A 25,433-nucleotide genomic window follows, 5' to 3' on the forward strand; every position below is an offset into this window, starting at 1 on the left:
CTGGGCTTTGCATATCCCAGCACAGATGCAAATGCCAAAAATACCATTAAAGAACTATACCAATTTGGGCCACTGTTACATTTCATCAGACCAAGGGACACACTTTACAGCTCACAGGGTGCAGCAATGGGCCAAGAAACATCACATTAAATGGACATACCATGCTGCACACCACCCTCAGAGTAATGGTTTGATAGAGAATTGTAATGGGCAATTGAAACATTTGCTATCCAAAAGGGGCGGGGGAGAATAAAGTCATGAAGGGCTGGCTCATGCCTTCATGAGTGTGTACTCACACTCAACATGAGGGAGACAAAGAGAGGATCACCACTGGACAGATTCCTATGCTTCTCTGGGGGATCTGGAAAGAGGAGATGGAGGAGGATTTCGGTGTCACTATATAGTTCTTCCCCACATCACCTAAAATTGCTTTTTTCCTGTAGGATGCTGCAGTTCCTGGGCTAGGGACGCAGCTGTGGGTGGCGGAAGCAGGGGTGATAAGGTACTGTAACTATACCCCTGGACACGTATGCCAGAATTCCCAAGGGCCTAATGGGATGGACTGTGCCTTACCCGCATCTGGCGAAACTGGGGTTGACAGCGAATACCGCCATATTGCCTAGTGGGTGAGACAGCCCACTAATACTATACCTATGTAACCCTAGTCAACATGAATGGGCATGGACTGACAGGGAAGCACTTGCTAGACTGGTCTTGCTACCAGCAATCTGGACTAGCACAGCAGCTGAACCCAATGTCCCTTCCCAAAGTGGAAAAATTTGGGTAAAAATAAATGACAAATGGAAGGAAGGAGAAATAATAGGTGAAAGTAAAGGAATGAGGAAATGGGTTATGCTGTGGGGGAAACCAAACATTATGCCGATACCTTAAGACTCAGAACAAGGGAAGAATCTACTCTCAGTTAAATTTTATCAGAAGCCCGAAAGGATGAAGACAAAAGGAATTATTGGAGAACCTGACGAGATCAGATGGACACCTGCAACAGAACCGAATGGCTGAGTAATGTCACTCTTAAGACTCTTTTGCCCTCCTGAAGAACTAATTGTTAAAGACTGTTTTGGGCTTGTAAAATCACTGGGAAGGGGAAGGTAATTCTTTAAGTACGACAGGGTCAGTGGCTAGAAGAGCCACAGGGTGGCCTGCAGTGTAATGAATTACTTAGTATGGCCCTTCGAGCCATTGTCTTTGTGACTTACACAATGATTAAGTGGGACTATGCAAATAAGGTATATGGCACCTGTGATGTTTGGGGTTGTGTAAACTTGGCTAGGACATGATTCCCAATATTGTATGGTAGTCCTCCATTTTATGTGTTGTGGATCCTAACTTCTACATGTTGATGAGGCAGGATTGATATAGGGTATGTCCTGGGTCACAGCCTTGCAGGAGGGATGACTCAAGTCCCACCCTTACTTAAGTTATGCCCTTCCCTGGGGTGTGGCCTGCATCTAAGGTATGTGTGTGGATGACCTGGCAGGGCCCTCTCTCTGCATCTGGATTCTGCATCTGGTTCCTCTGGTTGGTGATCAGCTGACCTTTGGTTCTTGGGATTTGAGTCAGAGGCCTGCTGTCTGACCTGCTGATTCTGGGATTCACCAGCCTCCACAGCCTCATGGGCTGGCGGCCCATTGTGTGACCTCATTTGCCAACTTCCGAAGCCTTGTGAACCTCAGCAGCCTGTGGTCTGGACTGCTGGTTTGGGTTTGTCAGCCCCTGCAGCCACGTGGGTCAGGAGAAGCCTACACCTGACTCACGGATTTGGGACTTGCCAGCCTCCACAACCATGTGAGCCATATCCTTTATACGTTCGTGAGTTCTGTGAAATGTTGCAGGGGATTATAGAACCCAAAGATGGGGAGGGAGAACATTGAGGCAAGAAGGAGTAGTTAACGTTAGAGATGATGGAGAGGTACAGCAGTGTGGAAAAGCTGGACACTTGGGACATCTTTAACCTTGCCTCATAGGAACCACCTTTGTGCCAAACTTTATAAAAGAACTTATTCATTTACCTAAATACCTTATATCTAGAAAGCAGAAGGAGCTTGAGTCATGAGATTTTTCATTTAACCCTACAATATGCAACTAAGTAGGGCATGGATGATCTTTAAAACAAGGAAAAGTGAGGGAGTGTTATCCTACGTATTGAAAAAATATTGTTAAGCTTTTTTTTTCTCTTTAAAAATATCTATAATCCAAGAACACCGAAGAGGAAATAACCAAATCAATACCATTCACAGTAGCCCCCAAGAAGATAAGATACTTAGGAATAAATCTTACCAAGGATGTAAAAGACCTATACAAAGAAAACTACAAAGCTCTACTACAAGAAATTCAAAAGGACATACTTAAGTGGAAAAACATACCCTGCTCATGGATAGGAAGACTTAACATAGTAAAAATGTCTATTCTACCAAAAGCCATCTATACATTTAACGCACTTCCGATCCAAATTCCAATGTCATATTTTAAGGGGATAGAGAAACAAATCACCAATTTCATATGGAAGGGAAAGAAGCCCCGGATAAGCAAAGCACTACTGAAAAAGAAGAAGAAAGTGGGAGGCCTCACTTTACCTGATTTCAGAACCTATTATACAGCCACAGTAGTCAAAACAGCCTGGTATTGGTACAACAACAGACACATAGACCAATGGAACAGAATTGAGAACCCAGACATAGATCCATCCACGTATGAGCAGCTGATATTTGACAAAGGGCCAGTGTCAATTAACTGGGGAAAAGATAGCCTTTTTAACAAATGGTGCTGGCATAACTGGATATCCCTTTGCAAAAAAATGAAACAGGACCCATACCTCACACCATGCACAAAAACTAACTCCAAGTGGATCAAAGACCTAAACATAAAGACTAAAACGATAAAGATCATGGCAGAAAAAATTGGGACAACCCTAGGAGCCCTAATACAAGGTATAAACAGAATACAAAACATTACCAAAAATGATGAAGAGAAACCCGATAACTGGGAGCTCCTAAAAATCAAACACCTATGCTCATCTAAAGACTTCTCCAAAAGAGTAAAAAGACCACCTACAGACTGGGAAAGAATATTCAGCTATGACATCTCAGACCAGCGCCTGATCTCTAAAATCTACATGATTCTGTCAAAACTCAACCACAAAAAGACAAACAACCCAATCAAGAAGTGGGCAAAGGATATGAACACACATTTCACTAAAGAAGATATTCAGGCAGCCAACAGATACATGAGAAAATGCTCTCGATCATTAGCCATTAGAGAAATGCAAATTAAAACTACGATGAGATTCCATCTCACACCAGCAAGGCTGGCATTAATCCAAAAAACACAAAATAATAAATGTTGGAGAGGCTGCGGAGAGATTGGAACGCTCATACACTGCTGGTGGGAATGTAAAATGGTACAACCACTTTGGAAATCTATCTGGCGTTATCTTAAACAGTTAGAAATAGAACTACCATACAACCCAGAAATCCCACTCCTAGGAATATACCCTAGAGATACAAGAGCCTTCATACAAACAGATACATGCACACCCATGTTTATTGCAGCTCTGTTTACAATAGCAAAAAGCTGGAAGCAACCACGGTGTCCATCAACGGATGAATGGGTAAATAAATTGTGGTATATTCACACAATGGAATACTACGCATCGATAAAGAACAGTGACGAATCTCTGAAACATTTCATAACATGGAGGAACCTGGAAGGCATTATGCTGAGCGAAATGAGTCAGAGGCAAAAGGACAAATATTGTATAAGACCACTATTATAAGATCTTGAGAAATAGTAAACCTGAGAAGAACACATACTTTTGTGGTTACGATGGGGGGAGGGAGGGAGGGTGGGAGAGGGTTTTTTATTGATTAATCAGTAGATAAGAACAGCTTTAGGTGAAGGGAAAGACAACACTCAATACATGGGAGGTCAGCTCAATTGGACTGGACCAAAAGCAAAGAAGTTTCTGGGATAAAATGAATGCTTCAAAGGTCAGCGGAGCAAGTGCGGGGGTCTGGGGAACACGGTTTAAGGGGACTTCTAAGTCAATTGGCAAAATAATTCTATTATGAAATCATTCTGCATCCCACTTTGAAATGTGGTGTCTGGGGTCTTAAATGCTAACAAGCGGCCATCTAAGATGCAGCAATTGGTCTCAACCCACCTGGAGCAAAGGAAAATGAAGAACACCAAGGCCACACGACAACTAAGAGCCCAAGAGACAGAAAGGGCCACATGAACCAGAGACCTACATCATCCTGAGACCAGAAGAACTAGTTGGTGCCCGGCCACAATCGATGACTGCCCTGACAGGGAGCACAGCAGAGGACCCCTGAGGGAGCAGGAGATCAGTGGGATACAGACCCCAAATTCTCATAAAAAGACCAAACTTAATGGTCTGACTGAGACTGGAGGAATCCCGGCGGCCATGCTCCCCAGACCTTCAGTTGACACAGGACAGGAACCATCCCCGAAGACAACTCATCAGAAATGAAAGGGACTGGTCAGTGGGTGGGAGAGAGACGCTGATGAAGAGTGAGCTAATTATATCAGGTGGACACTTGAGATTGTGTTGGCAACTCTTGTCGGGGGGGGGGGATGGGAGGATAGAGAGAGAGGGAAGCCGGCAAAATTGTCAAGAAAGGAGAGACTGAAAGGGCTGACTCAAGAGGGGGAGAGCAAGTGGGAGTAGGGAGTGAGATGTATGTAAACTTATATGTGACAGACTGATTGGATTTGTAAACGTTCACTTGAAGCTTAATAAAAGTTATTAAAAAAAAAATATCTATAATCCATACTGAATGTCCATAGTTTAGGTAATGAGTTTTGGTTAGAAATAGATAGCAAAACAGGGGTAAGTTTGTTTTGGTCTGAGCAACCTGGCTAGACAACGTGTCATCTTTCTGACTTACCTCTTTTGTAAGACCATGCATTGATCCCACAGTAATTAGATCTCTCCCCACTGACTTAGCTGGAGCCAATAAGAAATAAGTATCCTATTTTTAGGGGGGAGTAACAGCCTTGGGGGAAATGGACCAGGTAGAAGGTGCTTCAGTTTGGGTAGACAGGAGAAAGGGGAAGAAACACTTAACAAGTCTGAGCCTAAGATCCATTCATACAACGCAACCATTCTGTTCAGGGGACACCTTCTTACTTAACCCTTCTCCTTCTGGACACTCATTACCCTGGGGTGGGCTATCCAACTAGAGGGGAAGAAGGCCCGGACAGGGGTATGTTCTATCCAAGGATGTAGGGAAGGAAAATGGGGACTACTTCAGTGCCACTTCCTTTTTAGTTCACAATACCCAAATAAATTTATGACTCCGGGCCTGTTTATTTTTATATGTCAGGTCATAGGAGGGCTTCTTGTGCTTGGAATCTGATAATGGGCTAAAGAAAAGTTAAAAAGGCTGTCTGTAATAATTCCCACAAGTGGAGAACCCATTGTGCAACATGTAGATATCATATTCCCATTTCCAGCTGAGGAAAAGAAGGATTCAAAAGTTGCATACCAATAAAACTTGCCCAAGGTAACACCTAGTAAGTGATGGAGGTGGGATACAAAATCTAACTCCAAAGCCCGTGGATCTTCGACTTTTTTGCATCATGGAACTCTGAGAATCTGATGAGGGTTATAAACGGTTTCCCCAGAAAAATGAACATTTTCACACATGCACAACATTTTCAGGAGGTTTATGGGTATGTGTTGAACCCTTCTAGAATTTCTACTATTCCTTGTAGTCTCAGTTGAATCATGATTTCATAGGGCAGCAAGTGGAAATTACACAAGAAAGATACAACACAGTGAGTCTGGAGGGAGGAAGGAAAGAAGGAAGAGAGGCCACTTCAGCTGAGTCTGGCAGAGTTTTCAAGGGAACTGCTATCAAGGCACTTGCTAACTGTCAATGATTGGATTGTATTCTTCCAACATACAGGCTGGCAAACTGCAGGGGCTGCAACCAATGTCACTAGACAATTTGTGTATAAATTTTTGAACGAGAAACTAATTTGCTCTGTAAACTTTCACCTGGGAGTTTCACTGTGGGAGGGATGGTTGGTGTCAGGATTGGTAAAGATGGCAGAGATAGCAGGCCCATCTGACCTCCTGCCTCATAGGAATCTGCCTTGGGCTGTTGATCTTGATTCTCCTTCCCCCTTGTGAAGTCAGAGGTCAGATAGAGCCCTCACGCCATTTTACACAGACACACACACAGGGGAAAGAAAATGTCACGTGATGACAGAGGAAGATGCATCTACAAGCCCTGGAACACTGAGGATTGTCAGCAGATACTAGAAGCTGAAAGAGACAAAGAAGGATCTTTCTCTAGAGCTGATACCCTGATTTGGACTTCTAGCCTCCCAACTGTGAGAAAATAAATTTCTGTCCTTCAAAGCTATCACTCGTGGTATTTTTTGTTGCAGCAGCTCTAGGTAACTAATACACCAATGAAGAGACAGTGGGGAGGACACTTCGTCAGTTATGGGTAGTACCTATAGCACATAGCAAGAAAGCATGAGACATGTTTCTAGATATAGAGTACTGTATTAGAATATTGAAGAGAGGGAAATTTTATACACACACATGCAGAATGAAAGCTGGGTTGCGTCTGCAGGGGACTTTGTAGTTGCCTCCCCAGGTTCCACCCTTTTCTTTGAGTTCTGGTTGGGACTGACCCCAATGTCAACTCCAGAGCAGAGTCCTACTGGCCTAAACCAATCAATGCAATCCATTCTGCCACAATGACTAGGTATGTGACATAAGCTGGTCCAATCAAAGGGAGACCTGTGACCTAAGGAAGACAAGCACTTTTTTCTATTCCCCTGGTGGCAGGCTCTGAACTCCTGGAAGCTGCAGGTAGCCACTTGTGAACAAAAGGAGAGACAATTGTAGGACAAATCCAAATAGAGGAAGACAGAAAGAAGAGATAGAACTGAGTTTTTGGTGATATCACTGAGATCCTGAATCAAACTCTTCCTGAAGTCTGCCTACCCTTGAAGCTAATAAATTTCTTTTGTTATTTATAGACGTCCCTTATGCACCAGGTCATTCAGATTTCAATCTAAATTAAGAACCCCTGAAGAGTGATCAGCAGGTGAGAGAAATGATTAAAAATGTTTTGTATTAAGATTAAAATGGTACAGGTGAGTAGAAAAGATGAGCAGGAGACTGGAATTTGGGAATGAGTACCTGAATTAGGATCGTGGCAATGAGTATGGAAAGGAAGGGATGGGCAAGAGAGGTACAACAAAGAAAAACTGAACAGATTTGGTTTTGATCAGATGGGAGGCAAGGCAAGGCAGAGTTCTGACATTCAATTTACTTCTAACTGATGATGTACTACAGTAAAAAACCAAACCTTAATGTAATACAATACAGTGCTCTCCCTAAAGTTACGAACTTTTAAATAGTCTCAAATATTTTAATAATCAGGCCACGCATAATGTGAATGCAGGTCCCTAGGAGTGTAAATGGTTACCCTGGACTATTAACCTAAAGGTTAGTGGTTTAAACCCACCCAGCACTGCTGTGAAGAAAGGCCTGGTGAATTGCTTCTTTTAAAATTATAGCTAAGGAAACCCAATGGAGCATAGTTCTACTCTGCAACACACGGGATCACCATGAGTTGGAATTGACTTGATGGCAACAGGTTTGGTTTTTGGTTTTAAGGTGAATGCACTCAGAAAAGAGGAAAACAATCTGGTAGCAAAACAAATAATGTCCTTCTTAGTTGTTGCTGATCTTATTTGCACGTCCACATCTCGTACATAGGCAGGGTGACCACGTAATTTAGAACACTTCTGAGAGGGAAAGGGGTAAATTAACAATTTGCCAGGGCAACAAAGACTAGCTCAGGTAGCCTGGGAGATATGGTCCCCTAAGTATGGGAGAAAGGAGTGGACTGAGGTTGTTCTCTATTCCACGTGTCCACAGCTGGGCCTCACAGGAAAGAATTAGTAGATGTTCTCCTCCATAACTCCTCCCACTGTCTGGGAGGAACACCCAGATAAAAAAGAAAGTGAATGATAAATCATCCCAAACCAAATTATCTCTGATCAGACCTAGCCTCTGGTGTTAGCTCCAGAAAATAAATGGTGAAGCAGACAAAGTCTGTTACCCTCCTATTTCGACTCTTCCATCTCCTGTTGGTGTCTATGTAGCCAGAACTCCACTGTTTGATATTCCACTGTGGCCTACTCTTCCCCAGGCTTCAGAAATCCTTCCCATTGCTTCTCCTTCCCCAACCATGTCCACATGAAAACACCCGTTTGAACATCCTGAGTGTCTTCACCCACTGCTTACAGCAAACTTACTCACCCACTGATTCCAATGACAAATGTTTTCATAATTAGCTTGAAAGTCACGTCTTCCTAAAATTTCCTTGAAACAAAAAAAAAAAAAAAATGAAAGCTTATCATTAAGATGTCTAAAGTGGTAAAATAAACAGTCATAAGTTAGGAAGGACAGCTCGGGGGAAATGACGACAGTCATCCCTCACTTATGCCACCCCTGGATTATCAACATGCCATGGAAGTCTTCACACTGGTCAGGTTTCTCTGTGCAACACTCTACCGCGAAGTGCCAATAGCTGCTGCGTGCTTAGAGCATGTAAACCGATGTCAAATGAGCTAAAGGGACCCATGGCCAAGCATATGCCTCTGAATGTGTCTTTTTCAAGGGCGGGGCAGAGTTGCTAGGCCACAGCACGGTCCAGAGAGTTTCATATCCCTTGAGCCCCGTCACATTTCACCTGCAAAGTTCAATCATCTTGATATGAAACATTACTCCTGGGACTGGTGAACTCTCTGGGCTGACCTCTCTTTCTCCCCTTCTGAAAGAGGAAGAAAGTCAATGTTTGCCAGAGGCAAAAGGACACTTAATTCCCTTTAAGGGTACCATTTCCTCCCTGAAAAGTCTAGGTCAAAGGCCCACGTCAAGAGCCCTGGTGGCAACATTTAAGTGCTGAGCTACTAACTGAAAGGTTGCCAGTTTGAACCCACCCAAAAAGAAAGACCTAGTGATCTGTTTCTGTAAAAACTACAGCCTAGAAAACCCTATGGGGCAGTTCTACTCTGTCACATGGGGTTGCTAAGAATTGAAAATAGACTGGTTGACACCCAACAACAAGACCAGGGTAACCTGTTGCTGTCGAGTCAATTCTGACTCATAGTGACCCTACAGGACAGAGTAGAACGGCTCCATAGGGCTTCCAAGGAGTAGCTGGTAGATCTGAACTGCTGACATTTTAGTTAGCAGCTGAGCTCTTAACCACTGCACCACCAGGACTCTACTACAGCCAGAGTAGGCAAATCTTTTCAGAAATAGATCAGCCAGTACATATTTGAAATTTTGCTGTCCAAGGGGCAAAATCAGGGTTATTAAAATCAGGTTATCAGGGCAAAATCAATAACAATTACATGTTGTTGTTAGGTACTGTCCAGTTGGTTCCGACTCATAGTGACTCCATATACGACAGAATGAAACACTGCCCGGTCCTGCGCCATCCTCAAAATTTGAGCCCATTGTTGCAGCCACTGTGTCAATTCATCTTGTTGAGGGTCCTCCTCTTTTTCACTGGGTCTCTACCATGATGTCTTTCTCCAGGGACTAGTCCCTCCTGATAACGTGTCCAAAGTGAGATAAATTCTTGCCATCCTTGCTTCTGAGGAGCATTCTGGTTGTACTTCTTCCAAGACAGATTTGTTCATTCTGGCAGTTCGTGGTATATTCAATATTTTTGTCAACACTGTAATTCAAAGGCATCAATTCTTCTTCAGTCTTACCCATTGCCCCGCTTTCACATGGCTATGAGGTGGCTAAAAATACAATGGCTTGGGTCAGGTGCACATTAGTCCTCAAATCGACATATTTCTTTTTCAACACTTCAAAGTGGTCTTTTGCGGCAGATTTGCCCAATGCAATGCGTCTTTTGATTTCTTGATTGCCGTTTCCATGGGTGTTGACTGTGGATTCAAGTAAAACGAAATCCTTGAGAACTTCAGTATTTTCTTCATCTATCACGATGTTGCTTATTCATCCAGTTGTGAGGATTTTTGTTTTCTTTATGATGAGGTGTAATCCACACTGAAGGCTGCAGTCTTTCATCTTCACCAGTAATGCTTCAAGTCCTCTTCACTTTCAGCAAAAATGCTGCGTCACCTGCATATTGCAGGTAGTTAATGAGTCTTCCTCCGATCCTGATGCTACATTCTTCACATAGGCTGGCTTCTCAGATTATTTGCTCAGCATACAGATTGAATAAGTATGGCAAAAGGGTACAACCCTGATGCACACCTTTCTTGAATTTAAACCCTTGTTCTGTTCCAATGGCTGCCTCTTGATCTATGGACAGGTTCCCCATGAGCACTATTAAGTGTTCTGGAATTCCCATTCTTCATAATATTATCCATAATTTGTTATGATCCACACAGTCAAATGCCTTTGCATAGTCAATAAAATACAGGTAAACATCTTTCTGGTATTCTCTGCCTTCAGCCAGGATCCATCTGACATCAACAATGATATCCCTCATTCCACATCTTCTTATGAATCCAGCTTGAATACTGGCATTTTCCAGTTGATGTACTGCTGCAATTGTTTTTGAATTATCTTCAGCAAAATTTTACTTGTGTGCGATATTAATGATATCATTTAGTAATTTCCGCACTCCATTGGATCACTGCTCTTTGGCAGATCCAAAGATATATATCTCTTCCAGTCGGTTGGCCAGGTAGCTCTCTCTTCCAAATTTCTTGACATGGACAAGTGAGCACTTCCAGCATTGTGTCCATTCGCTGAAACGTCTAAATTGGTATTCCGTCAATTCCTGGAGCCTTGTTTTTCGCCATTACCTCCAATGCAGCTTGGACTTCTTCCTTCTGTACCACTGGTTCTTGATCATATGGTATCTCCTGAAGTGGCTGAACATCGACCAGTTCTTTTTGGTACAGCAACTGTGTGTGTTCCTTCCATCTTCTTTTGATGCTTCCTGTGTCGTTCAGTATTTTGCCCATGGAATCCTTTACTATTACAATTTGAAGCCTGAATTTTTTCCTTCAGTTCTTTCAACTTGAGAAATGCTGAGTGTGTTCTTCTCTTTTAGTTTTCTAACTCCAGGTCTTCGCATGTTTCATTTTAATACTTTGTCTTCTCAAGCTGCTCTTTGAAATCTTCTGTTCAGGTCTTTTACTTCATCATTTCTTCTATTTGCTTTAGCTACTCTACATTAAACAGCAAGTTTCAGAGTCTCTTCTGACATCTATGTTTGTCTTTTCATTCTTTCCTGTCTCTTTAATGACCTTTTGTTTTCTTCATGTACGATGTCCTTGATGTCATCCCACAACTTATCTGGTCTTCATTCATTAGTGTTCAATGCATCAGATCTATTCTTGAGATGGTCTCTAAATTTAGTTGGGATATACTTAAGGTCATATTTTTGCTCTTGTGGGCTTGTTTAATTTTCTTCAGCTTCAACTTGAACTTGCATATGAGCAATTGATGGTCTGTTCCATAGTTGGCCCCTGGCCTTGTTCTGACTGATGATACTGAACGTCTCCATCATCTCTTTCCACAGATGTAGTTGATCTGATTCCTGCGCATTCTACTGAGTGAGGTCCATGTGTACACTCACTGTTTATGTTAGTGAAAAAGGGTATTTGTAATCAATAAGTCATTGGTCTTGCAAAATTCTATCAGGTGATCTCCAGCATCATTTCTATCACTAAGGCCATATTTTCCAACTATAGATACTTGTTTCCAACTTTTGCATTTCAATCACCAGTGATTATCAAGGCATCTTGACTGCAAACAGTTATAGAGCTTGGCTGCTAACCAACAGGTTGGAGGTTCGAGTCCATCTAGAGGTACACTGGGAGAAAGGTCTGGTGATCTACTCCCCAAAAATTAGCCACTGAAAACCCTATGGAACAAACCAACACACGAGTTAGAATTGACTCAATGGCCACTGGTTTATCATGCAATTGATTGCCAACCGTTCATCCTTAAAAACTATCCTTGCAACCCACAGAAGAACAGGCAGATAGCCTTTGTTTGCTGACCTCTGCTCTAGGGGGTGAGTGGCAGTTTCACACATGGTCCCCTAAGACTCACCAAAGCAGTTGCGTAGTTATTTTTGATGGAATATTTTCAGATCTTTAAGTGAAAAGGTGAGCTCAGCTCATGGGAACCTTAGAATAGTGGCTCCTGAAGGGTACCCTGGACTGACACTACCGCCTTTAATCCTGATTTCTCTGGGTTGGATGACCAGGGATGCCAGCTGTGCAATCTTGGATATGTAGTAGCCACAGAGGTAGAGGGTGGGGCTGTGGTGAGGAGAAGAGCCTGGTAGTGAGAGGGCTATTATTCCTTGGTTGCTTCTCAGTTTATCCAGAATATTCCAAATTGAGTGAAATAGTTTAAGGTTCGGTTCCATTTTCATTAACAAGTCTATGTAAGACAAGAATTTGATAATGACTGTGAAAAAAATAAAATATCAGAACAAGTTGGAATCGAAGTTCCACTTCGTGGTGTACTGTTGAACGTGTATCTCTGTCCAAATTGCCAGTGTGTATCAAGGAAAGAACTGCATGCTAGGAATACTGTAGAATCAATTTTTAGGTAGTAATTTTTCTGTATTTGACAGTTATTTTACCCTATTCTTCTTTTTATTTTTTTTAAATAATGTTTTACTGTGCTTTTGGTGAAGGTTTACACAGCAGTTTAAGTTCTCATTCAATGATTTCTATACAAGTCATTCCGTGACATTGGTTACATTGTTCACAAAGTGCTGAGAAACTGTTTTAATTCTCCCAGAATCAAGATTTTCAGCTTTAAAGAAAGCTCGGGTAATCCATCTAGGCCATTGTCCTTAGGTGTCCTTCTGAACCTTGAGCCTCAGAAAAACTGGTTCCTAAAAGCCACTTTTGAGTCAAACAATGGTCAAAAAAACTAGTAAGATAGTTTTGCTTTGGGCATTGTGCTCTTTTGAAAAATTCAGTCACTTTGGGAAATAGACTCAAAAGGTCAGAAAACCAAAAACCAAACCTGTTGCTGTCAAGTCGATTCATAGTAACCCTATAGAACAGAGCTGCTCCACAGGGTTTCAAAGCAGTGGCTGGTGGATTCCAACTGCCAACCTTTTGGTTAGCAGCTGAGCTCTTAACCACTGCGTCAAGACTGGGAGCTATATTTAGGGCAAATCAGTAATTATTTTAATTGTTCAGGACGATGCTGTATGAAAATCCCTCCTGACCACAAATTTGTTTATCAGTTCTGTCCTCACCCTTTTTTCCATGGCACTGCTGATAAGATTTGGTATAAAAGTGATTTGGGGGTTCTCTCATCTTCAGAACATTTTTGTCCTACAGTCAAAATGTTACCTGATTTGCAAATCATATATTAAATAAACTCTACTCAATTTTTACTGTTGGCTTCATATGATTTTAGTTTTAACAGAGTGAGCATTCTCATCATTTCCGTTCTGGTTGCATTTCCATTAATCTGGTTTCCCTACCCCCTTACATTCTCATCTTTGTTTGCCATTTGGGCTCATATAGGTGATTTTTTTAAAGGACCGCAGTACTTAGGGGGTGATATTCCGTATTTTTTCAGCCAATTTGTTATTTAGCTACAAGGTAACTAACTTCAGGGGTTAGTTTCAGTTTGAAGGCTTGAAGAGTATCTCAGGGCAATAGTCTGGGGAAGTCCTCCAGTCTCAACAAGGCCAGTTGGTCTGGTTTTTTTTAGAAATTTGAGGATCTGTTCCACATTCTTCTCACATTCTATCAGGGTTCTATTCTTATTTTTGATAGGTCAGTGCCAGGCTGCTAACTGTTGTTTCTTGGGAAGGGAAAGGCAGCCCTTTGTACTGAGATATCCTTAATTGTTCTGGTGATAAATGTCCTTTCTCTTATATGTTATCAGTAGATAGTAGCAGGTTAATGATCAAAACTTAAAAAAAAATTCATAACACTTTGTCATTCTCCACCCCAGGCCCTCCTATTTTTGAATAGCTTTCAGGAATAAAAACTCTCAAGACAGAGAAGTGTAACCTTAGAGATCATGTAGTCCACACCTTCATTTTGCAGATATGAAAACTGGCCCAGAGGCTAGAGTGACTTGCCCAAGTTTACTGAGCTAAAAAAAAAAAAAAAAAAAATTTTTTTTTTTTTTTTTGAGCTAGTAAGTGGAAAAGCCAGAAATGAAACTAAAACCAAGCAAGTTTAACTTCTTTCTGATACCCCAAGCTGCTAAAAAGCACTTTATTACCAAGAATAAAGAAAGGATGTTGCACATGGGCTGGCTTAATTGCCACGCTGGCATGCACTACTGATGCCATTACTACTGATGGGGCAAACAGCCCTGGTGGCACAGTGGTTAAAGCATTTGGCCGCTAACCGAAAGGTCAGCAATTCAAACTGACCAGGCGCTCCATGGGAGAAGGCTGTGGGAGTCTGCTTCCATAAAGGTTACCGCTTGGAAACCCGATGCGGCAGTTCTACTCTGTCCTATAGGGTCACTACGAGTAGAAATCAACTTTACCACAATGTATATGGTTTTGTTTTGTTTTTGTTGATGGCATATATTTGCTGTGTCCATTGAATGGAAAGGACTACTGGTCCCGCCCTTCCTACCACATCTGTGCACACATGTGAAGATACTGCATCAATTACATAGCACATAAATAACAAGTTGGTGTTGCTGGGGCGCTGAAATAGGCTGGAGGGGGTTATGCATCTGGAAACTCTCCTCACTTAGAAGCCAGGAGTGAGGTGGAGTCAAGAACCTACTTATAAAATCCCTCAGCCTTCGGAGGGAACTCCCATATCAAATGCAAGTTTTTACCACCAAAGACACCCTCCCCTCTAATCTTTTAGCTTAATTCAGTTACAGCAGTATTGGCTAGTCCAAGACAATGCTTGAGTAAAGTGCTGGGTGCAACTCAGCACAATGAGCAGGGGACAGTGTGGTGGGAAGGGTGGGGAATTGGGACAAGCAGAAGAAATGTGGCAGGTCTGAGGGGATAGGGTGAGAGGGGGGACCCCTGAGGCCATTTATTTCAAAAACAGTGTTGGATGCACAGGGCAGCTTCAGGTGAGCTCCACGTTCAGGCCGGACGTTGTCGACTTCCAACCACATTCTATTATTTGACTGCGTGTTGCCCTCTTTGAGGATTATTTTAAAATCAAATTTAAAAAGCTTGCAGTCAAGACTTGCTAGGCCCCCCTAAAGAGTCTGCAAGAAAACTTTTAGAGCTAATAGAGGAATTTAGCAAAGTTGCGGGTTACAAGGTCACCAAAAAAAATTAGTTAGGTTTCTATACACCAGCAATGAGAAATCTAAAAGGGAAATTAGGGTAACAATTCCATTTACGATAGCATCTAAGAGAATAAAATACCTAGGAATAAACTTCATAACTAGGGATGTGAAGGACTTAGACAATGAAAACTATAAAACACTGCTGAAAGTGATTAAAGAAGATTTAATAAATGGAATAGATGTACCATGTTCATGGATTGGAAGACTTAACACCGTTAAGATGTCAATACTGTCCAAAATGATCTCAAGATTCAATGCAATCTGGATCAAAATTCCAACAGACTTCTTTACAGAAATAGAAAAACCAATCCTCAACTTTATATGGAATGGTAAGAGGCCCCTAATAGCTAAACAATGTTGAAAGAGAAGAATAAAGTAGGAGGAGTCACACTTCCTGATTTTAAAACATACTATACAGCCACAGTAATCAGAACAGCCCGGTACTGGTATTGGTATAACAAATAGACAAATAGACCAATGGAACAGAATTGAGAGTCTAGAAATATACCCATATATTTATGGTCAGCTGATTTTTGACAAGGGTGCTAAGTCCACTTAACAGGGGAAAGAAGAGTCTCTTCAACAAAAGTGCTGGGAAAATTTGATTTCCTTATACAGAAAAATGAAACTGAATCCATGTCTCACACCATACACAAAAACAAATTCAACATGTATGAAGGACCTAAATGTGCAAACTAAAACCATAAAATTCTTAGAGGAAAAAGCAGTGGCAACACTGTCAGGCCTAGCTTTTAACAACGGATTATTAAATATAATAAATGTACAAATAGCAAAAGACAAAATAAATAAAAGGGATCTCAGAAACATTAAAAGCTTTTGTTCATCAGAAGACTTTACCAAAAAAGTCAAAACACAAGCTACTGTCCGGGAGAATATCTTTAAATATATATAAAACTTTGACAATTTAACAACAGAAAGACAAATAACCCAATCACAAAATGGGCAAAAGACCTGAAAAGACATTTCACCAAACAGGACGTCCCAATGGCCACCAAACACATGAAAAGACGCTCAGCGTCATTAGCCATCAGAGAGATGCAAATCAAAACCACAATGACATACCATTTCACTCCCACTAGGGTGGTTAAGATTAAAAAAAAAAATGTTGGCAAGGATGTGGGGAAAATGGAAACTTTACTCATAGCTGGTAGGAACACAAAATGGTACAGCCATTGTGGAAGACAGTGTGGCAGTTCCCCAAAAAACTAAAAATAGAACTACCATCTGACCCAGCAATTCCAGTCCTAGGTGTACGCCCAAAAGACTTGAAAGCAGAGACTCAAACACATACTTGTATACACCAGTGTTCATTATAGTACTCTTCACAATAGCCAAAAGGTAGAAACAACCTATATGCCCATCAACAGATGAATGGATCAACAAAATGTGGTACATACATACAATGGAATACTACCCAGACAGTAGGAGAAATAAAGTCTTGATACACTACAATATGGATGGAGCTGGAAGACATTATGCTGAGTAAAATAAAGAAATCACGAAAGGACAAATATTGTACGACCTCACTTATATGAAAAGGCAAATGTATAGAGACCCAAGTTTATTAGTGGTTACCAGGAGTGGGAGGAAGGGGGAAAGGGGGTCTTAACAGTGATGGAAATATCTCATTGATTAAGGGTGGGGTTGCACAGCTGATTATTGTCATTGCTGTCAGTAAGTTGTATACCTGTGTTATGAATTGAACTGTGTCCCCCAAAATGTGTCAACTTGGCTACGCTATGATTCCCAGTATTGTGTGATTGTCCACCATTCTGTCATCTGATGTGATTTTCCTATGTGTTGCAAATCCTACCTCTGTGATGTTAATGAAACAGGACTAAAGGCAGTTATGTTAATGAGGCAGGACTAAATCTGTATGATTAGGTTTTGTTTTAAGTCAATCTCTTTTGAGATACAAAAGAGGGAAGTGAGCAGAGAGACTTGGGGGCCTCATACCACCAAGAATGCTGCGGCGGGAGCAGAGCGTGTCTTTTGGGCCTGGGCTTCCTGTGTGGAGAAACTCCTAGACCTAGGGAAGATTGATGACAAGGCCCTTCTTCCAGAGCTGACAGAGAAAGAAAGCCTTCCTCTGGAGCTGGTACCCTGAATTCGAACTTCTGGCCTACCAGACTGAGAGAGAATAAATTTCTCTTTGTTAAAGCCATCCAACTGAGATATTTATGTTATAACAGCACTAGATGACTAAGACAACCTGTAAAAAGTTGAATTGGCAAAAATTGTGTGATAGATAGACTTACAAGAAGCGCTCCCCCCCCCCCCCAAAAAAAAAAGAGTAGCTGCTGAGGCTGCTTATGTACAACCAAACACCTCGGGGATTTGGTTCCTTGGTTTGGAGGTTTAGGGTCATGGTTTCATGGGACATTCCAGTTAATTGACATAACAACATGTTTAGTGCTTCTGTTCTTCCTCCTACTTCATGGCATAGTGCCTGGAGTCTTAAAAGCTTGCAAGGAGCCATTCAAGACACAACTGGTCTCTACTTACCTGGAGCAACAGAGGAAGGAGGAGAGTCAGGAACAGGAGGATACGGAATGTGTGGCTAATTGCCTCCATGAACAACTGCTTCTTTTGCCATAATAACTGAAGAAATGGATGGTGCCCAGCTACCATTACTGAACATTTTGATCAAAGATTCTACGGCAGAACGCTGATGAAAAGGTGGAAAATGCAGAACAGAACTTCAAATTCCCATGGACTCTAGACTTTGCAGAGCCATGAAGGTTCGATGAACCCTGAAACTCTTGCCCTCAAATAATCTTCAAACCTTAAACCAAAAATATCCCCTAAAGTCTTCTTAAAACCAAACAATAGTTTAGCTCAAGTAGTAAAAAATGTCTACTGTGAACACTATGCTCTTTTAAGAATTATCTGTATGGGATCAAACTGACAACAGAAAGTTTACATAGGAACCTTAGGGAGCAGTGAATTTATGTCAATTGGGGAGGTACAAGTCAGAAAAGGCGGTGAGAATGGTTGCACGACTGGAAGAATGCAATCAATGTCACTAAATGGTAAATGTGGAAGCTGTTAAAAAAAAAAGTAAAAAGAGTTTTGAGGCCCCAAATGATAGCAGTAGCAGATACCAATTTTATCAACTCGATATCAACTACAAACTGTAAATCATCTGATATCCTCAGGGAGAAAAGCATCTGAACTTTCCAGCCTCATCAATACAGGGTAGCCTTTCACTAGGAGTATGTGCCAACTTCAATTCTGCCGAATGTTTATGTAGTTTATTCTTCCAATACATGCAAAGCTTTCCTCAGCAGAAGAGAACATTTGTGTCAAAACCCAAAACCAAACCCATTGCCAGGGAGTTGATTCCAACTCATAGATGAATGTTTGCACGGGGCAGTTAAAAAGAAACTCAAAATGAATAGTTTCATTACTTTAAAAAAAAATCCTAAGTAAAATGTGCTATCGAGTCTGTTTTTCATGATTGTAAGCTGCCATCGAATGTGCCGCCAACTCCTGGTCACTCCATGCACAAAGGAAAGAAAGGTATGCACGTTCAGTTGGGGATTGAACCATTGTGATCCACAGGGTTTTCACTGAATTTTCAGAAGTAGATTGCCAGGCCTTTTCCCTAGTCCATCTTAGCCTGGAAGCTCCATGGAAACCTGTTCAGCATCATAGCAACACACAGGTCCCCACTGACAGACAAGTGGTGGCTCCAAGTGAGGAGCAATGGCCAGGAATCCAACTCAGGTCTCCTGCACAAATGGCAAGAATTTTACCACTGCACCTAACACCACTTTCTCATAAAGGGTATGTGTTTATTCTGTTTAATTCATTTCACTAACAACGTGGTGCATTTTGGATTCTAAAGTACAGAATGGTCAGATTGGCATGTCCAGAATCAGCTGGCTGCAAAAATGACAGAAGCTCCCTAAGTATGAAGGACGGAAGACAATGTGGGGGCAAAATGTTGTAATTTTCAAATGACTTCAAAGAGCTGTCTGCATTTAAAAAAACAAGAGTGAAATGTTTTCAGGACTCTTTATACATTTATTTTATCCAACAGTGTTACAGATTGAATTGTGTTTCCCCCAAAATGTGTGTCAACTTGGCTAGGCCATGATCCCACTATTGTGTGATTTCCCACCATTTTGTCACCTGATGATTTTTCTGTGTTGCAAATCCTACCTTTGTGATGTTACTGAGGCAGGATTAGACGCAGGTATGTTAATAAGGCAGGACTCAGTCTATAAAATCAGGTTGTATCTTGAGTCCAATCTCTTTTGAGATACAAAAGAGACAATCTAGAAGAGAAGATGGGGACCTCCTACCACCAAGAAAGAACCAGGAGGGGAGCGTGTCCTTTGGACCTGGTGTCCCTGTGCTTAATAAGTTCTTAGACAAGGGGAAGACTGTTAACAAGGACCTTCCCCCAGAGCTGAGAGAGAGAGATAGCCTTCCCCTGGAGCTGGCACCCTGAATTTGGACTTCTAGCTGCCTAGGCTGTGAGAGAATGTTTCCCTTTGTTAAAGCCGTCCACTTATGGTATTTCTGTTACAGCAGCACTAGATAACTAAGACAGATATTCTGATTATCTTCTTCCATGAGATAGGACAGCAGTTTTCCTACTATTCTTTAAACTTTGCTCCCTTTTAGTAAACATGGAAATTGCCCGGGGCTGCCGCCATGGAATCTCCGTATCTTTTACCAGCCACTACCAGAAATGCAGAGGAGTCCCGGGGGCGGTGGCACAGTGATTAAAGCTCTAGGGTGCTAAGTGAAAGGCACTAAGGCTCTGGGGGAAAGACGTGGCAGTCTGCTTTAGAAAAGACTTACAGCCTTGAAAACCCTACCGGGCAGTTCTACTGTCTTATAGGATGGCTATGAGTCGGAATTGACTCGACAGCAACGGTGTTTTTTTTCATAGGATCGCTATAGTCTGAATCGACTGGACGGCAGGCAGTAGGGTTGGGTTTTTTTTTTTAAATACCAGAAATATTGGAGCTTCTTTTTATGTAGGCTCTGATGTAAACAGTTACTTTCAATTTTTCTTTCACCGAATGTACAACGGGCTTATAGTATTTGACTGTGCTATTTCGGAAATACGCAAACTGCCTTCCTTATACGATCCAGCCCTTCCTCCACTGGAAATTCAATCTGCTGGGAAATTCAAACTGCTCTGCAAACTTTTTCTATCAAGGGCCAGATAGTAAATATTTTCAGCTTTGAGGGCTGCCACTGAACGCTACCTTTATAACGTGGAGGCAGCCACAGAAGATAAATAAGCAAAAGTGTGTGGATGTGCTCCAATACAACTTTAGGGACAAAAGAATTTGAATTTCATCTAATTTTCACGTGTCACAAAATAATCTTTTTTAAAAATTTCTTTTCAACCATTGAAAAATGTAAAAACCATTCCTAGCTCGCGGGCATTAGTTGGTCAACTTCAGTCCTAAGAGGCATGAGACTCTGCTCCCGTCTGACACGTCCCTAGTGACGTCTCCCAACTACCAGTGCGGTATCTTGGCTGCAGTACTCCTATTTTAAAGATTACTATGTGACCTTAAAGCGCTACGCCGTCATGAGTAAACGTTCTCCTGGACAGGATATTTATTAGGCCGTTTAAGGTAGTAAGAGTCCCAAGAGGGTCTGCAAAACCCAATGTTGTCCTGAACTCCGGCGCAGGGACATTCTGGAAATACCTCCAAGCCACAGCAAGGGGGCGCGACGCGGCAGGGTCACGCAGGTACTCACCTGGCGCCAGTTCGAATCCTCCCAAGCTAAGCGGCGGAGGCGATTACCAAATGTGCGCTTGATACTAACTAACCCGCCGCTACCCACAGCTCGCTAACCGAGAGGCCCACAACCCCTCTCCCCGAGCCCACTCCCAGGTTGGAGGTGCCCAGGTAAACGTCGGCACGGGGTGGATCCTTCCTACTAAGCCCGGACGCTCCTCCAAGGTCCAGCCTCCCGTTGGGGCGGGGCGGGGCCTCGGCGAGCGTGTCCTGGCGCGCGCGACCTCGCGCGGGTCCGGCCTTCTTCCGTGAGCGGCGCGCGCGCGGGGGCCATCCTAGCCGTGCCTGCGGCGCCCTTGTTGGACTCCGCTGGTTCCGCTGCGGCGCGCGCCGCCGTGCGCGCCGCCTGTGCGCCTACCGCGGCGGGGCTGCCAGCCCGGGAGCCAATTAGCGCGCGGCGAGGCGGCGGCCACTTCCTCGTCGTCCGGGCCGCGCGCTCGGGACTGCTCTGGCGACCGCGGGGCGGGGAAGGGCACGGCGGAGCCGCTCTGCGTCCGCGCCTCCTGTTACCAAGAGTGGGCGCAGGTCCTTGAAGGCGCAGGACTGCAAACCAGACAAAAAGAAACTTCGGGTTCCCTGGAGTGTCGGCGGACGGGAAGTTTGGTTGGCTTTTTGTGCGTGGTCTTTAGGATTTGCCAGTCCAGGAAGCGAGATGTCGAAGCCTCCACCCAAACCAGTCAAACCAGGTAAGGAAGGTGGTTGCCGAGTCCTGGCTGTCTCCTCGCCCGCGTTTCCTCTGCCACTTGGCAGGGCAGACCTGGCACGTCCCCGGCCCCGAGCGTCGCTTTCGGGATCGGACCCACCAGGGTGGTAATTGCTAGCTTTGTTGCGTTTGCTATAAGGGATAGATCATTTTTGATAGCAGAAGGATTTCGAGGGTTTTATTTTTATTTTCTAAAAAGGAGTCGCCTTTTTTGCAACATTGTCATTCGCTGTAACTTTACAGCGTGTATGGTGGTTACGTCCCATTGAAGCTTTCCGGGCAGAAAGAGCCATCGATCCCATTTTATAAAAAAAAATTAAATATTTCTTGAAATGGCCTTTTAGCCACTTCCTCTTTTTTCAATATGTGTCACTGTCAAGTTAGAGTTCTTGACCGGCCAGAGCGAACGGGAAGTGCGCTGCTAGCAGGGTGGGGTGGGCGAGCGGGGCTCCTTCGGGACTTTTGAGAGGAGCCGCGTATGAAATTGACTTCGGGATCTTAGGAAGCATTTTAGCAAGCTCTGTACTGGTGCTTATGGCAGGAAGAATCTAGGCTGCGGCAGAATAATCTCGGCTGTTAGTATTCGGAAGGAATAGTTTATCGTCGTAGTTCCATGCGATGAATTTGCAGCGGATGAGATTGCTGAATTTCCCAGAGCAGCTTTCGAGACCGATAAACCAAAAACCATATGAATCTTGGCCAATAGTCCTTGGTAATTTTTGACTCTGTTCCTAGAATATTTTCGGTGATCTGGAGAAATAAGAGAAATTAAAAAGAGTCTGAGGTGTTTCAATTCCATACTGTAACAGAAATGAGGTCCTATGTACATTCATTCGGGTAGATAATTACGGAAAATGTAGGAAATGCAAGGTAAAAGGCTCCAATGTAATCCCAGGATTTTCTTCCAATCTCATGTAACTTCATTATAGAAAAGGCTGAAACTTACATCAAATTTTGAAGTAACTTTCATTGCCAAAGGTAGAGTTTCAAGGATTAAGAATTTTTTTTTTTTTAACTTTTCTATGGTTATCCAGTTTTGTTTCTCTGCAGTGGGGGTATTAAGTCTTTATAATTGAAGATTTTGTACCTACTCGCTCTGGTGGCACAGTAGTTAAGAACTACGGCTGCTAATCAAAAAAGGTCGGCAGTTTGAATCCACCAGGCGCTCCTTGGAAACCCTATGGGGTAGTTCTGCTCTGTCCTATAGAGTCACTATGAGTCGGAATACACTCAATGGCAATGGGTTTGTTTTTTTTTGGTTCGCATGGGTGGAACAGTCATTTATTGAAGACGAAAGTTTTGGTGGGTTGGGTGTGAAGGAAGCCGCCCAGGCCTTGGGGTGTGGGTGAACAGAGGGTGTGACTGGAGTTAGACTCTATTAGATGTGGAAACTGATGAGGAATTTGCATTTTAAGTACATATGCATGAGGTGAGGCCCTGGTGGCAAAGTGGTTAAGTGTTTGGCTGCTAACCAAAAGGATGGTAGTTCAAATCCACCAGCTACTCCTTGGAAACTCTGATGGGGGCAGTTCTACTCCTATAAAGTTGCTGTGAGTCAGAATCGACTGGATGGCAATGATTTTTTTGTTGTTGTTGCTTTTTTTTTTTAATGCATGCTGTGGCAGCTTTCTAAATTCAGATGTAAATCAGGACCTCAAGTATCCAACGAAGCAGAGTTTTTTAAATGATAGCTAAACAAAGTATTTTAGAGAATGTCGTGAATAGCTGTTTATGAGGTTCTTTTTATCTCCAGACATTTTAAGTGATGTCTGTGTTGCATCTGCGGGCACAGTGGTTAAGCGTTTGGCTGCTAACCAAATCCACCAGCCACTTCTAGGAAATCCTGTGGGGCAGTTCTGCTCTGTCCTGTAGGGTCTCTGTGAGTTGGAATTGACTCGGCCATTTTTTGGGGGTGGGGGGAGGTTCTGCATCTGAGTAGCTGGCTGGTGCAAACTAAAGTGCTGCTCAACTGCTAACGAAAAGGTTGAAGGTTCAGGTAGACTCAGGTGCCTTAGAGGGAAGTCCTCGTGATCTACTTCCAAAAAATCAGCCGTGAAAATCCTATGAAGCACAGTTCTTACTCTGACACACGTGGGGTTGCCATGAGTTGGGGTCAATGCGATGGCAACTTTTTTTTTTTTTTTTTGGTGCTGCATCTGGAGAGACAGTGACAGTGATGTGCGTGTACACAAACATGCACGCACAGGTATGGTTTAGGGATCATCCCTTATCCAACTAGGGATACACACTCCCAAGAATCATCCTTGTTTTCTGACCCCAGTGCTTTCTCCTACTCTGTAAATCAGAAAGCAACTGGGTGAATGAGACTTGTTTGATAGAGAACTTTGACTCCATGCGAATTTATAAATGAGGTTCGAATGCCAGTAAGGTCACCACTGTAGAAATGAGTTTGTCACTTTACTACTTTACAGTGAGAACTAGTATTCTCAATCAGACATGAATCTTTGTGTGGGCTGGCTTAATAATTAATTGAAAGCAGAACTGTCCTGTTACGGTAATGGCCCACACTTATTGTATGCCAGGAATGAGTCTAACCACTTTAACCTACATTCACTCGTTTACTCCTCAAAACAACCCTTCGAGGTTGATACCATTATCGCTGCCATTTCAAAACAACTCTGTGGTGTTGGTCCATTATTTGTTGCCTTTTTTTTTCTAGTTGCTCTTGCTTCAGCTCCAACTCATAGTGACCCCATGTGTGTCAGAGTAGAACTGTGCTCCAGTAGGGTTTTCAGTGGCTGATTTTTTGGAAGCAGATCCCCAGACTTTCTTCTGAGGTGTCTCTGGGTAGTCTCAAACCTCCGACCTTTCAGTTAGCAGCCAAGCACCTTAACAGTGTACACCATGGAGAAATGAAGGCAAGGCACAGGAAGGTTAAGTAACTTATCCAAGGTCAGCAGCTGGTGAGGAGTAGAGGGAGAGCAGAATTAGAACCCAGGTTGTCCAGCTCCAGAATCTGAGCTCTTAACCATTGTGCCGTTCTGCCGTATGTCATTTTGTACCATTCACGTAAGTGGTCATATGTATTTTAGAGTTGGTGAGGAGAAAGTAGAAAGGAAAGGGCCTCTCTAGTCCTTGGTGAGTCTTCTTGTCACTTCTTAGTTGGTAGAGCAGCAAGGAGAGTGGTGCTTAATTTTACTTTGTTATCCTGCAGGCAAGCTACATGGGTGAGATAGAGGCAACCCTTGGGATTGAGGGGTGAGGATGTATTTACATACTTTTTTTTTTTGGTGTCTTGATTTGCTTATACCTTGCCTCATCCCCACAAGAACTTCTAAAAATGCAAATCATCTGAGAGAGATTTAAAAAAAAAAAAAAAAGATCAAGACAGCAGGGTCATGTCGAGGAAGGGGAAAATAATAAGAGGAAACCAGAGAAAAAATTAGCTTACAGATAGGCATACAGTCCTGCAATGTTACTGAAGGAGAGCCAAAGATTTGGCTGTCACCTTCAAGCAGAAAGAGAAAAGATGAGTTATAAGACTCCTAGTGCTCATAAAAATAAAATACACTACTTTCTCTGAGAGATTGTTATTTTAATGGCGCTGAGATCTGAGACGAACTTTTCCCATTGGTTTTCTTCA

At 42.7% G+C, this 25,433-nt stretch overlaps 2 protein-coding genes across 7 annotated transcripts in view; one reads left to right on the forward strand and one right to left on the reverse strand.

Moving 5' to 3' along the window:
* The window catches only part of NMRK1 (nicotinamide riboside kinase 1), a 44,549-nt gene extending 23,376 nt beyond the window's left edge, over positions 1-21,173 (reverse strand). For all 6 annotated transcript variants that reach the window (XR_007518580.1, XR_007518581.1, XM_049895216.1 and 3 more), the window contains exons 1-2: positions 21,086-21,173; positions 8,333-8,395 (exon numbers count right to left, since the gene is read on the reverse strand). Coding sequence is in view for 4 of the 6 variants with exons in the window: in XM_049895216.1 (XP_049751173.1) it covers positions 8,333-8,361 (29 nt within the window). In the remaining 2 variants the exon portion in view is untranslated. The remainder of the gene's footprint in view (positions 1-8,332; positions 8,396-21,085) is intronic.
* A 394-nt stretch (positions 21,174-21,567) lies between these two features.
* OSTF1 (osteoclast stimulating factor 1) overlaps positions 21,568-25,433 on the forward strand; it is a 63,754-nt gene continuing 59,888 nt past the window's right edge. Inside the window, exon 1 of the mRNA XM_049895214.1 lies at positions 21,568-21,812. Coding sequence (XP_049751171.1) covers positions 21,779-21,812 — 34 coding nt within the window. The 5' untranslated portion in view covers positions 21,568-21,778. The remainder of the gene's footprint in view (positions 21,813-25,433) is intronic.

This window comes from Elephas maximus, chromosome 9, assembly GCF_024166365.1.
Source record: "Elephas maximus indicus isolate mEleMax1 chromosome 9, mEleMax1 primary haplotype, whole genome shotgun sequence".
In the NCBI taxonomy this organism is placed as follows: Eukaryota; Metazoa; Chordata; class Mammalia; order Proboscidea; family Elephantidae; genus Elephas; species Elephas maximus.